The sequence below is a fragment of the Copidosoma floridanum genome, unplaced genomic scaffold, assembly GCF_036245765.1.
Source record: "Copidosoma floridanum isolate Cflo_tuat_1 unplaced genomic scaffold, Cflo_Japanese_pri ptg000030l, whole genome shotgun sequence".
Lineage (NCBI taxonomy): Eukaryota > Metazoa > Arthropoda > Insecta > Hymenoptera > Encyrtidae > Copidosoma > Copidosoma floridanum.
Genome location: NW_028321907.1, coordinates 16,937,615 through 16,954,119, shown reverse-complemented (window position 1 = coordinate 16,954,119; position 16,505 = coordinate 16,937,615). Strand labels below are relative to the sequence as shown.

At 38.9% G+C, this 16,505-nt stretch overlaps 1 protein-coding gene and 2 pseudogenes across 1 annotated transcript; 1 reads left to right on the top strand and 2 right to left on the bottom strand.

Annotated features, from left to right (window-relative positions):
* Window positions 1-1,473: 1,473 nt before the first annotated feature.
* Window positions 1,474-5,976, bottom strand: LOC149373508 (uncharacterized; annotated as a pseudogene).
* A 2,100-nt stretch (window positions 5,977-8,076) lies between these two features.
* On the top strand, window positions 8,077-10,446 carry LOC106637681 (uncharacterized; annotated as a pseudogene).
* Window positions 10,447-13,383: 2,937 nt separating this feature from the next.
* Window positions 13,384-14,884, bottom strand: LOC149373507 (protein ELYS-like). The gene is made up of 3 exons (XM_089596849.1): window positions 14,876-14,884; window positions 13,456-14,843; window positions 13,384-13,405 (listed from the first exon to the last, which is right to left on the bottom strand). The coding sequence occupies exons 1-3, from the start codon at window positions 14,882-14,884 to the stop codon at window positions 13,384-13,386; spliced, it is 1,419 nt and encodes a 472-aa protein (XP_089452975.1).
* Between the last annotated feature and the right edge of the window lie 1,621 nt (window positions 14,885-16,505).

Genomic DNA, 16,505 nt, shown 5'->3' with positions numbered 1-16,505 from the left:
CTTTTTCTGTTACTGGTAATGAAGCTAAGAAAGTACGTCATCAACTCGAGCATACTGAAAGTAAAGACTATGGATTTTCGTTACCCGAAACAGTTGAAGATGTTCCGGTTATCTCTGAAGGTTTGTGATCAAAAAAGATATATTTACCGCAACATTCAAAATGAATAAGAATCGAATTTTGAGAAAATGAAACTTTTATTTTCAGATGTTTGTCAAACGACCACTTTCAAATTTGCACATCCGACTGGATTATAGAAGTAAGTTCCTTCAAGTAAAAAAAAAAAGAATGTTCGATGTGTAAAATTCATATGAATTTTACAGATTTCTAACGCCCATTCGCATCGATGGGGTTGAAACAACAAGTATCTTGGAGGTAGTTGATACTGGCAATGTAAAAAAACTTTGGGCCAAAATTCAACCGCGAAGCTGTTTTATAATGCCTAAAAAAGCGAAAAACAAAGAACAATGATGTGTCAATTAAATGTTTTTCATTTAATCTGTTGATATTTTGTCGTTTTTCGTTTTTTTTTATTTTTTTCCAAACGAGAAAGCAGATTGTAATATACTTTTGTAAATAATTGATTAATACATCATCATAGTTTTATAAAGGTTTGAGTCTAGTAATTTTTAAGCAAGTCCTAAATTCCCTTTCATACATACCTCATAGATCATATCAAGCAAACAAAACATGTTAAGATCATGGAATTTAATACATATCAATCAATTGTCGTCACATGTTAAATAAATTTTTTTGACACTCAACATTCAAAGCCACTGATAATACCAGTACTTTACTTTTTTCAGGCCACAAAATACGATATTTAGTATTATTGGAATTATGCATCCCTTGAACGCTACTTTTCAAATTCGGTATAAGAAAATAAAAATAACGTCAGCATTTCAGATCTTATCAATTAGTTCATGTAGAAATTTACCATACAATTTTATCAAAAAAGGCATATGCTACAGATTCTTTTGTCTCTTTCGTTGTTTTTTTGAACATGAAGTCTATGAAATCCGAAATAGTCATCCCATGTAATATAAATAGACAGTCACAAGAAAATAAAACAATAGCTATTGTATTAAAATTTCTCGTACTTATCGTTTTATCTTTCATCTACAATTTATGTGATAAATTAGGCAAATTCGTTATACATATCAGTTGGCGTGCAAAATAAATAACGTTTAATCGTCGATTCGACACTTCGACTAGAATGGCACAAATGTAAAACGCTCAATACATATGTGTGTATATGTATATATCAAACAATGAGAATAGTTATAAAAGCGGTTGTATACAAAAACAAGGTCAATTACCTCCATAAGCTGAGAGAAATAACTTAAAAATACTGCAACAGGTGGAAAACAGGGAGGGATCGAACACGTTATTTATGTACAACATAAGTAGATAGTGGGAACTACCCTAATATCCAAATTAAAAAAAAAAAAAAAAAAAAAAAACAGGTGCTCGGAATAAAAATAAGAATCAGTAGCGCGCGTAGCGACCGTAGTAGTTGGCTGCACGGCCACCCTCGATGGGATTGCAGGAGAAGAGTGCGTCCCCTCGGTAACCCTCGGCGTACCTGAAAAATAAGTGATAATTTTTTGTTTTATAGATTCATCGATACCCACGTATTGAATAATTTACATAAATTTTATCACTCTTAATGTATTTTTTTTTACACCTCCTTGATACTTGGCGTGTATTTCTTTTAGTATGATTAATAATACTTACTGGCACACGGCAATGTGTCTTCTAGGTGTACAATTAGCATTTAAACCGCACTCATGGCCCGTGCACGGGTTCTGACAGGCAATGTTGATGCACGCCTGATTGTCCGGGCACTCGTTGTTGGACAAGCACTCGCCCCTCTTACAACTGATAACATAATATGTCATACATCACTTAAATCAGATCAAATTGCATACAATGCAATATATATACACACGTGTACCTGATTAGCGCGTTTCCAACATAGCCGTGGGGACACCTGCACACCGGGCGCTTCTTACCCGTGTTGTCATGGCCCGGTCGGCACTCGGCGTTGGCACCGCACGGATTCCCGCTGCACAGGTCCTCTGCAAGTTAATGAACATTGTAGCCCCAAAGAGTTATTGTTGTTATCGGGGGAATTTTGCATAATGTACGCGCTAATATTAATTTAATACACGTATGTATGTATATATTATACAATCGGTGAAGGGCCGACAGAAAACGAAGGGGTCGCCAGTTTTGTCCTTGGGACAACTGCAGACGGGCGTTACGTCGCGGAGCTCGCAATTGGCGTTGGTGCCGCAGGTGCCCTCGCAAGGATCGACGCATTTCTGATAGAGGCAGGCAGGCTTGCCGGCAGGACAGTCGGAGTGCTGGGTGCACTCGGGCTGGCAGGATATGAGCGGGTTACCCAGCCAATTCTGCAAGAATGAGAAAAAAAATTTCAATGGTTATGTATTTTACGTATGTAATGTATATGTGGTTTAAAAGATGTGTATGATGATGATGACCTTGGGACAGGCGCAGTTGGCTCGGTGGTTGATGACGTTGCACTCGGCGCTCTCGGCGCATACGGAGGCGCACGGGCTCTCGCAGCGAAAGTCCTTCGAGCAGTGCTGGTGCTGGGGACAGTCAAAGTCGGACTCGCACTCGTGACGGCAGCCTTCGAGAGGACGCCCTCGGTATCCCGACAAACAAGAGCACACCGCCACGCCGTTCTTGACTTCGCACTTGGTGTTGGCCCCACAAGGATTTGGGCTCTTGCACGGCGCCTCTGTTTGGGATATCATCATGAAATTTACTTTTACGCCAGGGAGTAAATGTATGTAGTTGTTCACAACATTGAGAAAAAAAGAAAAAAAAAAGAAAAAATGTACTTGCCAGGGTCGTAGACGCAATTGTGCAGAGGATTGCCCGTGTGACCTGGAGGACAGTTGCACACCGGTATGTGGTTGACCGTCTGGCAGAGCGCGTTTGTGCCGCAGGCGTAGGTACACGGATCGATGCATCGGTTCCCACTGCAGGTGCGGCTTCCAATGCAATCCTCGTTTACTGCAATTCGGGGACAAAACAGATATATTATTTCTTTTATTTGCAGGATTTTTAATCCCCATTGATTCCCGTTAAAAATTTTAAAATTATATTTTAGTATTGGTAATTTAAAAAACATATACGCGCTCGGTTAATGATTGTTGATCAAAGTGACCATGCACACCCTTTATTGAATTGCACTATTTTTCTTTTTAACTCGCATTTATTTTATTTTCAGAAAAGAAACGAGTTAATCGGTATAGTAGTTGTTCGAATCGTAATAGAAGAAGATAAAAAAAATAAAATAAATTGTGAGAACTAGTCAATAACGCGATCCAGAAATGTGTGATGAAAAGATTACGAAATAAGGCTCGATGAGGAACCAAAAAAAGGGGCTACGTGACCTTGCGCGTTCGCCGTGCGTAATAATATAATCGTTTGCCATGCAATTATGGTATATACAAGTGAGCTTGATACTCCACTTGTATGTACTATATTTCCGTAAATATATATACACGCGCACACCTTTTTATGGTGACGTAAGTGCTCGATGATAGATTAGGCATTGCCAATTAAGTATGTTGCAGGTATACGAAACGTAAAAACTGACATTGTGGCTGATGATGATGATGATGATTATAATAATAATAAATACTTACTGATGCATTCGACACGCTCGCACCTCGTAAGAGGATCGCCATCGTACAGATTCAAACACGAACAAACCGGCCGGCCCTCGCTCATCGTACACCTGGCGTGCTGGCCGCATGTGTGGCTATCACAACTGGTTGCTGTGTGTTTGTTGAAAACCATGTATGTTCATTTTTTTTTCTTTGCAATTTTTGTTCCCAACCCACGACATATTTCGCTTCAATTACAGAAAAAAATTTCACTTTCGTAAAAATGGTAAAAAACGTCTTTCCCCACCTTATAATTATTAGAAAATGGCTCGAAACCATAAAAAAATTTAAAGATTCAAATTGGGGTGGAGCACCACTTCTGCGTAATTACTGCATTTTCTAATTTTAAAATAGCAACAATTTTTTAAATTTATTTTAAGAGAAAAATATTTTTTCCTTATAACCGGCCAAGAGATTTCAAACCATTTCTATGATCCTCGAAAAAAAATTCCCCTTTTTCCGGGATTAGCGCAACAAAATACTTAGTGTGTCCCAAGTCTTGGAAAATTGTTTCTCATTGATTCAAGGTTGATAAATAAATCGGAGGTATAACAAAGGTGCACTTCATAAATAAATTTAAGTCATCGAGTAAAAACCTGTATCAAATGTATACCTCCACGTGCAAAAAATGAACCTTGTATGGGTGTACACAAGTATAGTTTGAAACCAGTTGACCTTCGCCATAGAATGATAATACGTCAGAGGCCCATATATTTATACAAATAATATTACTTCGTCGTTGAAATATCTCAAAAACGAATCGGCTTGCGGGTTTTTTTATTTTATTTTCGATCTTTAAATATTATCTTCGCTCTTCTACGCGTATAGGGATACACTTTACTCGTAAGATTGTTTTTATTTTATCAGTTAATGCTATAGTATACATCAAAGAAAATTTTTTAACGACTGTTCCAATGAACAGATGTAAAAAATAAAATAAAATAAAATTCAGAGTTGCCGGAAAAACACAAGGTATAATGATAAAATCGATTTAAAGCTTCTCCCACTAGTATTTCTGAATTGCTACGTGTAAGAAAAACCTCCAGTCTTTGTTCGCATACGCGGCGAATAATCGTTTCCTGTAACTTTGAGACTTACTCTGCCAAGTATGCTGTAACAGACGAAAATAGGCATTTAAAGGTTGCGAGTTTGAAGGGGCAACGTTACTGTGTACCTCAGAGATAAAACACATGTAATTTGGCTAACGTATGATGCAATGATTGAATGCGGTCGGGTGGGGAGGAGCAAACAGTGAATATACGACGGGGGTGTCGATTTGCCTTCTTTGTGGAGTCATCGAGGCGACTTGTTTAGGCGCGAGAAGCTCGCGGCCGTCAAGTCACCGTTTGTTATCACAGACCTCGATAGGAGCGAGAAGTTCCGGTTGTACAGAAGGTCGAAACTAGCGTGCACAGATGCAGGTCTGGGGCCGTTCAGGCTGAAAAATAGTCTCGATGACACGAAGAATTAAGCCGTGATGTTTCCTTTGATATCAATTGGTACAGTTTTTGAATTTGGCGGTTTGCTCCTTCACTATCGACGTACAGTGCCCTAACGTCGAAGCTCGCGTGAAACAGGCGAAACGCGGGGTATGGAACTGCGGTAGAACGGAGGGGAGGAACGAGCGCGGCGGCGCAAGGGGTGCGACGCTCGCTCGCTGTGGCGAGCGGCAGATGTTCTCGGGCTGCGAGCGAATAAGGTGCGTATGGCGCCTGCAAGGCTTTGTACTAAACAAATGAATATATTTTCTTTGTAAATCAATTTGTGTGTTTTTAATTTTTTCTCCTGGTGATTCCTGCTTCCGGCTCGTTCCATCGTCAACATACGCGATTGAATAAGGGGTATCATAAAAATTCTTCGCTCCACTTGCTTATATATACAGTGCACACCTATTATTGCGTAATAATTAAAATGATGGACAATTACCTCGAGCACCCAATTGGTTGGGTCTTTTGCGCATCAACAGATCATCAAAAATAATAACCGCGAAAAATAAGTAATTATTTAACCGATCTATATCAATTATCGTTTGAGCGAAGATTTCAATCGCACGAGTTTCAATAGCTGAATTTTCGTGAAAAAAAATTAATTTCCTTATTTACTCAATAGTTGAATGTATAGTGTTGGGAAAAATAAAAACAACAACAAGGGCACTTACCTCCACTGAGTACCTTCGAGCCGTAAAATACGTTGCTTGCCCATGGGCAGCATCGCCACCGCCGAAGTGGCACACAGCGCGACCAGCAGAACTGTAGTCTGCATTAGCTTCATTTTGCTAGCTGTAGACCTTTTCAAAAAGCGGAGAAAAGAAAGTTGTATCGTTTATCGGTTTAAAATATCGGTTTAAAATATCGGTTTTGAAAATTGAGAGATCAATAATTTATATTTTGAAGGCTCGCAATGGAAAAAGCGAATTATCGTTTTCCGCGAGGCAAACAAGATTGATCAAGTATGTACCCAGGAAAAAAAAGGTTCGGAAGCTCACTTGAAGCCGACGACTGATTTGAATGAAAAATCGGCAAGGTAAGTGTATACACAGATGTAACGATCGAAGAGCGGAGAGTACGTATAAAAGAGTACTTATACGCGACGGTTAAACGATCCGCGCTTGGCTGGACCGCGAGGCGAACTGACTCTGAAATCGTCAAAAGCAAGTCACTATATAATCCCATGGCTACAACGTTTGAGTTAAAAGCGATGTGTGTATATATATATATATATGCACATGTGAGTACACCGATGGAATCCATGGCCAGTAAGCGCCCCGGGTTTTGCGGGGATTGGCGCTTGTAGTATTTTATTTATTTAATTAATAAACAAAGCGGCCAGTAAGCGCCCCGGGTTGTGTGGGGATTGGCGCTTGTGTTATTTTATTTATTCAATTAATAAACAAAGCGGCCAGTAAGCGCCCCGGGTTGTGTGGTGATTAGCGCTTGTGTTATTTTATTTATTCAATTAATAAACAAAGCGGCCAGTAAGCGCCCCGGGTTGTGTGGGGATTGGCGCTTGTGTTATTTTATTTATTCAATTACTAAACAAAGCGGCCAGTAAGCGCCCCGGGTTGTGTGGTGATTAGCGCTTGTGTTATTTTATTTATTCAATTAAAAAACAAAGCGGCCAGTAAGTGCTCCGAGTTGTGTGGGGATTAGCGCTTGTGTTATTTTATTTATCATTTTAATTATCAAAGCGGCCAGTAAGTGCTCCGGGTTGTGTGGTGATTGGCGCTTGTGTTATTTTATTTATTCAATTAATAAACAAAGCGGCCAGTAAGCGCCCCGGGTTGTGTGGTGATTAGCGCTTGTGTTATTTTATTTATTCAATTAAAAAACAAAGCGGCCAGTAAGTGCTCCGAGTTGTGTGGGGATTAGCGCTTGTGTTATTTTATTTATCATTTTAATTATCAAAGCGGCCAGTAAGTGCTCCGGGTTGTGTGGTGATTGGCGCTTGTGTTATTTTATTTATTCAATTAATAAACAAAGCGGCCAGTAAGCGCCCCGGGTTGTGTGGTGATTAGCGCTTGTGTTATTTTATTTATTCAATTAAAAAACAAAGCGGCCAGTAAGTGCTCCGAGTTGTGTGGGGATTAGCGCTTGTGTTATTTTATTTATCGTTTTAATTATCAAAGCGGCCAGTAAGCGCCCCGGGTTGTGTGGTGATTAGCGCTTGTGTTATTTTATTTATTCAATTAATAAACAAAGCGGCCAGTAAGCGCCCCGGGTTGTCTGGGGATTGGCGCTTGTGTTATTTTATTTATTCAATTAATAAACAAAGCGGCCAGTAAGCGCCCCGGGTTGTGTGGTGATTAGCGCTTGTGTTATTTTATTTATTCAATTAAAAAACAAAGCGGCCAGTAAGTGCTCCGAGTTGTGTGGGGATTAGCGCTTGTGTTATTTTATTTATTCAATTAAAAAACAAACCGGCCAGTAAGTGCTCCGAGTTGTGTGGGGATTAGCGCTTGTGTTATTTTATTTATCATTTTAATTATCAAAGCGGCCAGTAAGTGCTCCGGGTTGTGTGGTGATTGGCGCTTGTGTTATTTTATTTATTCAATTAATAAACAAAGCGGCCAGTAAGCGCCCCGGGTTGTGTGGTGATTAGCGCTTGTGTTATTTTATTTATTCAATTAAAAAACAAAGCGGCCAGTAAGTGCTCCGAGTTGTGTGGGGATTAGCGCTTGTGTTATTTTATTTATCATTTTAATTATCAAAGCGGCCAGTAAGTGCTCCGGGTTGTGTGGGGATTCACACATTTTTTCAGTGTGTGGGGATTCACACATTTTTTCATTCACACACAGCAACATTTTTTCTGTAATTGAAGCGAAATATGTCGTGGGTCGGGAACAAAAATTGCAAAGAAAAAAAATGAACATACATGTTTTTCAACAAACACACAGCAACCAGTTGTGATAGCCACACATGTGGCCAGAACGCCAGGTGTACGATAAGCGAGGGCCGGCCGGTTTGTTCGTGCTTGAATCTGTACGATGGCGATCCTCTTACGAGGTGCGAGCGTGTCGAATGCATCAGTAAGTATTTATTATTATTATAATCATCATCATCATCATCATCATCAGCCACAATGTCAGTTTTTACGTTTCGTATACCTGCAACATACTTAATTGGCAATGCCTAATCTATCATCGAGCACTTACGTCACCATAAAAAGGTGTGCGCGTGTATATATATTTACGGAAATATAGTACATACAAGTGGAGTATCAAGCTCACTTGTATATACCATAATTGCATGGCAAACGATTATATTATTACGCGCGGCGAACGCGCAAGGTCACGTAGCCCCTTTTTTGGTTCCTCATCGAGCCTTATTTCGTAATCTTTTCATCACACATTTCTGGATCGCGTTATTGACTAGTTCTCACAATTTATTTTATTTTTTTTATCTTCTTCTATTACGATTCGAACAACTACTATACCGATTAACTCGTTTTTTTTCTGAAAATAAAATAAATGCGAGTTAAAAAGAAAAATAGTGCAATTAAATAAAAGGTGTGCATGGTCACTTTGATCAACAATCATTAACCGAGCGCGTATATGTTTTTTAAATTACCAATACTAAAATATAATTTTAAAATTTTTAACGGGAATCAATGGGGATGAAAAATCCTGCAAATAAAAGAAATAATATATCTTTTTTGTCCCCGAAATTGCAGTAAATGAGGACTGCATTGGAAGCCGCACCTGCAGCGGGAACCGATGCATCGATCCGTGTACCTACGCCTGCGGCACAAACGTGCTCTGCCAGACGGTCAACCACATACCGGTGTGCAACTGTCCTCCAGGTCACACGGGCAATCCTCTGCACAATTGCGTCTACGACCCTGGCAAGTACATTTTTTCTTTTTTTTTTCTTTTTTTCTCAATGTTGTGAACAACTACATACATTCACTCCCTGGCGTAAAAGTAAATTTCATGATGATATCCCAAACAGAGGCGCCGTGCAAGAGCCCAAATCCTTGTGGGGCCAACACCAAGTGCGAAGTCAAGAACGGCGTGGCGGTGTGCTCTTGTTTGTCGGGATACCGAGGGCGTCCTCTCGAGGGCTGCCGTCACGAGTGCGAGTCCGACTTTGACTGTCCCCATTACCAGCACTGCTCGAAGGACTTTCGCTGCGAGAGCCCGTGCGCCTCCGTATGCGCCGAGAGCGCCGAGTGCAACGTCATCAACCACTGAGCCAACTGCGCCTGTCCCAAGGTCATCATCATCATACACATCTTTTAAACCACATATACATTACATACGTAAAATACATAACCATTGAATTTTTTTTTCTCATTCTTGCAGAATTGGCTGGGTAACCCGCTCATATCCTGCCAGCCCGAGTGCACCCAGCACTCCGACTGTCCTGCCGGCAAGCCTGCCTGCCTCTATCAGAAATGCGTCGATCCTTGCGAGGGCACCTGCGGCACCAACGCCAATTGCGAGCTCCGCGACGTAACGCCCGTCTGCAGTTGTCCCAAGGACAAAACTGGCGACCCCTTCGTTTTCTGTCGGCCATTCACCGATGGTATAATATATACATACATACGTGTATTAAATTAATATTAGCGCGTACATTATGCAAAATTCCCCCGATAACAACAATAACTCTTTAGGGCTACAATGTTCATTGACTTGCAGAGGACCTGTGCAGCGGGAATCCGTGCGGTGCCAACGCCGAGTGCCGACCGGGCCATGACAACACGGGTAAGAAGCGTCCGGTGTGCAGGTGTCCCCACGGCTATGTTGGAAACGCGCTAATCAGGTACACGCGTGTATATATATTGCATTGTATGCAATTTGATCTGATTTAAGTGATGTATGACATATTATGTTATCAGTTGTAAGAGGGGCGAGTGCTTGTCCAACAACGAGTGCCCGGACAATCAGGCGTGCATCAACTTTGCCTGTCAGAACCCGTGCACGGGCTGTGAGTGCGGTTTAAATGCCAATTGTACACCTAGAAGACACATTGCAGTGTGCCAGTAAGTATTATTAATCATACTAAAAGAAATACACGCCAAGTATCAAGGAGGTATAAAAAAAATACATTAAGAGTGATAAAATTTATGTAAATTATCCAATACGTGGGTATCGATGAATCTATAAAACAAAAAATTATCACTTATTTTTCAGGTACGCCGAGGGTTACCGAGGGGACGCACTCTTCTCCTGCAATCCCATCGAGGGTGGCCGTGCAGCCAACTACTACGGTCGCTACGCGCGCTACTGATTCTTATTTTTATTCCGAGCACCTGTTTTTTTTTTTTTTTTTTTTTTTTAATTTGGATATTAGGGTAGTTCCCACTATCTACTTATGTTGTACATAAATAACGTGTTCGATCCCTCCCTGTTTTCCACCTGTTGCAGTATTTTTAAGTTATTTCTCTCAGCTTATGGAGGTAATTGACCTTTTTTTTGTATACAACCGCTTTTATAACTATTCTCATTGTTTGATATATACATATACACACATATGTATTGAGCGTTTTACATTTGTGCCATTCTAGTCGAAGTGTCGAATCGACGATTAAACGTTATTTATTTTGCACGCCAACTGATATGTATAACGAATTTGCCTAATTTATCACATAAATTGTAGATGAAAGATAAAACGATAAGTACGAGAAATTTTAATACAATAGCTATTGTTTTATTTTCTTGTGACTGTCTATTTATATTACATGAGATGACTATTTTGGATTTCATAGACTTCATGTTCAAAAAAACAACGAAAGAGACAAAAGAATCTGTAGCATATGCCTTTTTTGATAAAATTGTATGGTAAATTTCTACATGAACTAATTGATAAGATCTGAAATGCTGACGTTATTTTTATTTTCTTATACCGAATTTGAAAAGTAGCGTTCAAGGGATGCTCAATTCCAATAATACTAAATATCGTATTTTGTGGCCTGAAAAAAGTAAAGTACTGGTATTATCAGTGGCTTTGAATGTTGAGTGTCAAAAAAATTTATTTAACATGTGACGACCATTGATTGATATGTATTAAATTCCATGATCTTAACATGTTTTGTTTGCTTGATATGATCTATGAGGTATGTATGAAAGGGAATTTAGGACTTGCTTAAAAATTACTAGACTCAAACCTTTATAAAACTATGATGATGTATTAATCAATTATTTACAAAAGTATATTACAATCTGCTTTCTCGTTTGGAAAAAAATAAAAAAAAAAAACGAAAAACGACAAAATATCAACAGATTAAATGAAAAACATTCAATTGACACATCATTGTTCTTTGTTTTTCGCTTTTTTAGGCATTATAAAACAGCTTCGCGGTTGAATTTTGACCCAAGGTTTTTTTACATTGCCAGTATCAACTACCTCCAAGATACTTGTTGTTTCAACCCCATCGATGCGAATGGGCGTTAGAAATCTGTAAAATTCATATGAATTTTACACATCGAACATTCTTTTTTTTTTTACTTGAAGGAACTTACTTCTATAATCCAGTCGGATGTGCAAATTTGAAAGTGGTCGTTTGACAAACATCTGAAAATAAAAGTTTCATTTTCTCAAAATTCGATTCTTATTCACTTTGAATGTTGCGGTAAATATATCTTTTTTGATCACAAACCTTCAGAGATAACCGGAACATCTTCAACTGTTTCGGGTAACGAAAATCCATAGTCTTTACTTTCAGTATGCTCGAGTTGATCACGTACTTTCTTAGCTACCAAATGTTTTTTTGGGGTATCTGCTTTATCGTTCACATTATCCTTTAATTAATTTATAAGTTAATTTATTAAATCATTTTATATACATATGCGGCCTTATAAATCCTTTTACATATTTTTGACCTTATACATTTAGCTCACCTCAGTAAAATCGTAACTAGGCGCACGAGACTTGCACTGAATTCTGAGGATTGATTGCGGCGTTTGAGTATCCAAGTTGTTTATTTTTTCATTCTCTTTCCGTTGCACAAGTGGTGTGCTGCATATTTTAGTCATGCTAAGCCTACAGTCAGATGATCCCGATTGATCCAAATCTAAAACAAGCAATTGAACGAATACATTAAAATTATAATAAAACGAGGTTCACAAATATATATATATGTGTGTGTGTGTGTGTAGATAAAGTATACAACCATTCAATGTTGAGTCCCTGGATTGGTTGTTAAGTTTTCGCCGCTTTTTGACTATTTCATCATCAGGCTCAATTACCATTTTTAAAGCCGTCTTTCTCGTAAAGATCTTCCGTTTTGGGTATACAACATAATGTGTATCACTCTTGTTATTTATTTGAGTAACAAATTTTGGTTGAGCATTTATTGTTGCGCATGGCGCAGTTAGAAAAGGCGTATAATTTAATGGTCCAAGCCCATCTCGATCGGGCTTGCGACACGTCTCAAGTGTCTTTTCTACTGCCAAGTTGTAAACATCACCATCAATGTCCCAAGATTGAGACATTGGTTTATGGTGAAATCTACGTGACTCATTGTTGTTACTTATAATGGGATATGGTGAAAATCGTCGTTCCTTGGCCGATTTCGAGGTATTTTTTCTCCAGCTGTTTGCAAAACGTTTTGAGATTTCGGGTACGTTTTTGTGAACCAAATTTAGTAAATTCCAAGCGGTTGAGTTAAAGTTTATTTTCTCATCAATTGATTGATGTGGGTTAAAGTTTTTTTTTACAGAAAAAATGTGGCTGGCTTCTACGTGGCGGTTCGTCAGCAAGTAGTGGATCAATCTAGTTTTGTCATTATAATTTTCTTTGAGATAATTGTCAAAGGCTTTCTCTTCTTCCGGGTTTAAGGGAAGTTGCAAAATTTTTCTGAGCTTTCCATGTTTTTCACATGAGCGGAAGAAACTCGTGAGTAACGGTCCGCAATCCGATGGCGGTCGTGCATGGAATGCTAACAGTAGATGACCCTGTTCCACCGCCAGATCGATCATTATGCGCCGATGATCGGACGATATCACTGGTGGTTTAATAATGAGCAGATAATTTAGAGCTGTTAAAAAAGAAATGATGAAAAAAAATTAATTGACAGCTTGCGAATGTATGTTACATATTTTTAAAATTTGAAAACGTACCTAATTTGTGTTGATTGTTTTTTAAAAGTGAATTTATAGCGAGTTCATGCTGCCAGTCTTCGATGTCATTGCTGGAAACAATTTGGCTTGTCATGATGTTGAAAAAGCCATCGTAATCCTCATGATCGAGAAGCCAAAAAGCTTGGATGAGTTTAATAATACTAGGACTCAACTTAAAAGCTGCGGGATACTTCATAAGTTGATCGACTGCTGAATTTGAGTCTTTGAGAATCATGCACAGGTCCATGAGCAAGTAGAAGATGATGCAGTGTTTAGTGTACGTTTCAGGTAATTGACCATCTTTATCCTCCTCTTCGTCACTTTTTTCTTCGCAATAGCAGTCAGTTAAAAAACTCCTAAGCAAAGATTGCAGCGATGGAGGAGGATAAAGACCATCTTGACTAGGACACTCACTGTCTGACTCTTCTTTCCATTGCACTTTGAGTGGTGAACAATTTCTGGCAATCAATTGATCAATGAATAAAACATCATTTTTCTTATTGTCCTTCGTACAAGCGTCTCGTCTTTTTTTCTTGTAATACTCTACAAGCTTATTTCTTGGATACTGAATTTTCGTAAGCGCTGAAATTTGCACGTCATCGCTTTCGTCGATGTTTTGCATTTCCGGCAACAGACCGACATCATAAAACCACAACACAACTTGAAAATAGGCTGCTATTTTTTTAAGGGCCCTTTTATGTTTAGTTAAATCGATTTCAGTATTGGGTAATTTTGATAAAACGGTCTTTAAACATTCGAGTTGCTGAACACAGTTATGTAACGTTTTCAACTCAGACTCGTCCATATTGACACCCGACTGATCAAACAACGGCTTGCACAAACGATCGGCCATCAACTTGATTTCAGATCCACGTTGGATACTCCACCTCAGAAACTTTAAGTATAGATACTCTGTACTGCCATCTGACCACTCTATGGCACAGCGCAGTAAGAAATTGGCACACCGTTGATCTAGGCATAACGACAGCAGCATTTCTCGAGCTACTTTTTGTTCTACTTTTACACTATAATCTGGGATGACATAATCAAAAGGTGTAAGGCCTGCAAGGAGACACCTGCGGTAGATTTCATTAGGCATGATTAGTACAATGGGTCCAGCTGTGGTGATCTCTCGTAGTAGCTCTGACTGCACCCCTCGGGTGAGCCAGAACACTAAATTTTTCTCCGATAAATCGATCCACTCCAAACTCAAAGAATTGGGGCAAAAAAGTTCCTCTGGGGAGTGTGGAACTTTTTTTGCAAACTCTTGCAACGTCTTAGGCTTGTACGAACAACATAGTATTTCGTCTCGTGAATGGTTCTCTTGTCGTGCTTTGTAACAAGCCAAAATATTGTTGGGGTTTCGGCATCCAGCAACTGTAGATGGCATTTGTTCTTCGTACCATCGATTCAAATCAAAAAGCAGGGATCTCCCTGGAGTCCCGATGAGTAATAGGGACTCCTCGCCTCGGCGGGACCGTAAATCCGACGCGTCGCAATTGACTCGTTCAATTATATTGAGACTGTGGACTTTTTCGTTTTTTTCTAGTTCGATCTCAAATCTTAGACTTGGGTCTGGCTTCAAATTAAAATATAAAGTCGGGTTTTCACCAAATTCATTGTTTATCTTGTTTTTAAACATTAACATATACATGCGTAGCACTGTTACTGAATCTGGTGTACTACCCTAAAAACAAGTATTTTAAAATTGATTTGTGAATATCGAGTTACATAATTGAAGGAGAAAAAAAAGATGTTTACCTGATAAGCGGCCCATAAAAAACAAAAGGGCTTGGGGTCGTCGGTGGGTTCAAGAAGTACTGCATGAGTGATAAATGCGTACTTATCCAAAATTGGACTCACCCATGTGAGAAATCCATTAAACTCCCAGATCATAATACGACCTAAGCAACCACTGATCAAACAGCCAATTTTGGAAGAGCACTGCAAGACAGTGCATAGTTTTTCGTTGGACAGTGCAGTAGCCTCAAATTCTTTTCTATTGAACTTCATATAATGTTCAGTTTCTAAAATCACAACATTTCATTTTGTCAATCACCAATACAGTTATGTGCGAGAAAAATAGTTACAAATTTACCTTTACTTATCAAATTGTATGCTGAAAAGAATAATTCTACTTCATTACTTGTTGAAGGTTCTAGCTCATTACTTTCTGAAGGTTCTACTTCATTACTTTTTGGAGGTTGTACTGCAGGTGAAGAATTAACAAATTCTAAACAGGCTACAATAGGCTTATCACTGTAAGATGACTTAGACCATGAATCTCTATTAAGATCAACTACCAAGTGCTGGAAGTTTCTGAGTGATACAAAGATTAATCCACTATTTTTTGGTAAAACTAAGTCTCGATTTTCTTCATTAAAATTTTCCCAGTCGGCCCCACCGTACATCACACACGCCTGTTCAACACCAGCTGGTACCTTTAAAAATAATTAGTATCTCATTAAAGCTAAAACCATCTACTATGAGATAAAACTAGTACATGGCACTAAAAACAAATAATACTCACTAGAATAGTACATAAAATTTTGGAAATGCAACAATCAAAAACACACAATTGCCCAACGGAATCTTGAATTCTAATAGCATTGCTATCAAGCCCAACAAGAAGTAAGGGCAAACATCCTGGACGAGCAGGAAAGGCTGACACAGTGGTTATCTTATATGTGAAGGTCCATGATGTTACGTACTCACCAGACGTGACATTCACTACAAATAAACTTTTGTCGCAGCTTATCCAGGCATAGCTGCAGTCGCTGTTTAAAAAGCCACCTGATCTTTGTTCGGAGCGTGGCTCATTCCAGGAGTTGTTTTGTACAGTCTCATCCGGAACTTGAAAATCCGACGACTCCCATAAAGGTAGCTTAAGGCTTATATTTTTGCAAATCTACGAGAAAGGTTGAATGATATTAAGGACCTACTCGGGCTCAGGTTTACTATCTGGCCGTACGATTTTTAACTTTATAAAGGTTTCAAGTAAAAGAGAGAAGTTGTGTTGTATCAGCATTCCCTATAAGGCTTGAAGTGAGGAAATATTTACATAATTGCAAAATAAATAAATTAGTTAATCAATTTTCGGATGCAACGTTGTGTATTTGTAACTCCACCTATAAACACACTTATAATACATTTGGAATTCCACTTGGAATTGCTTATGGGGTTTTGGTTTGATGCGTATGGTAACAACAAAACAATAGAGAAAGTTTAAAAGAAGTCGAGG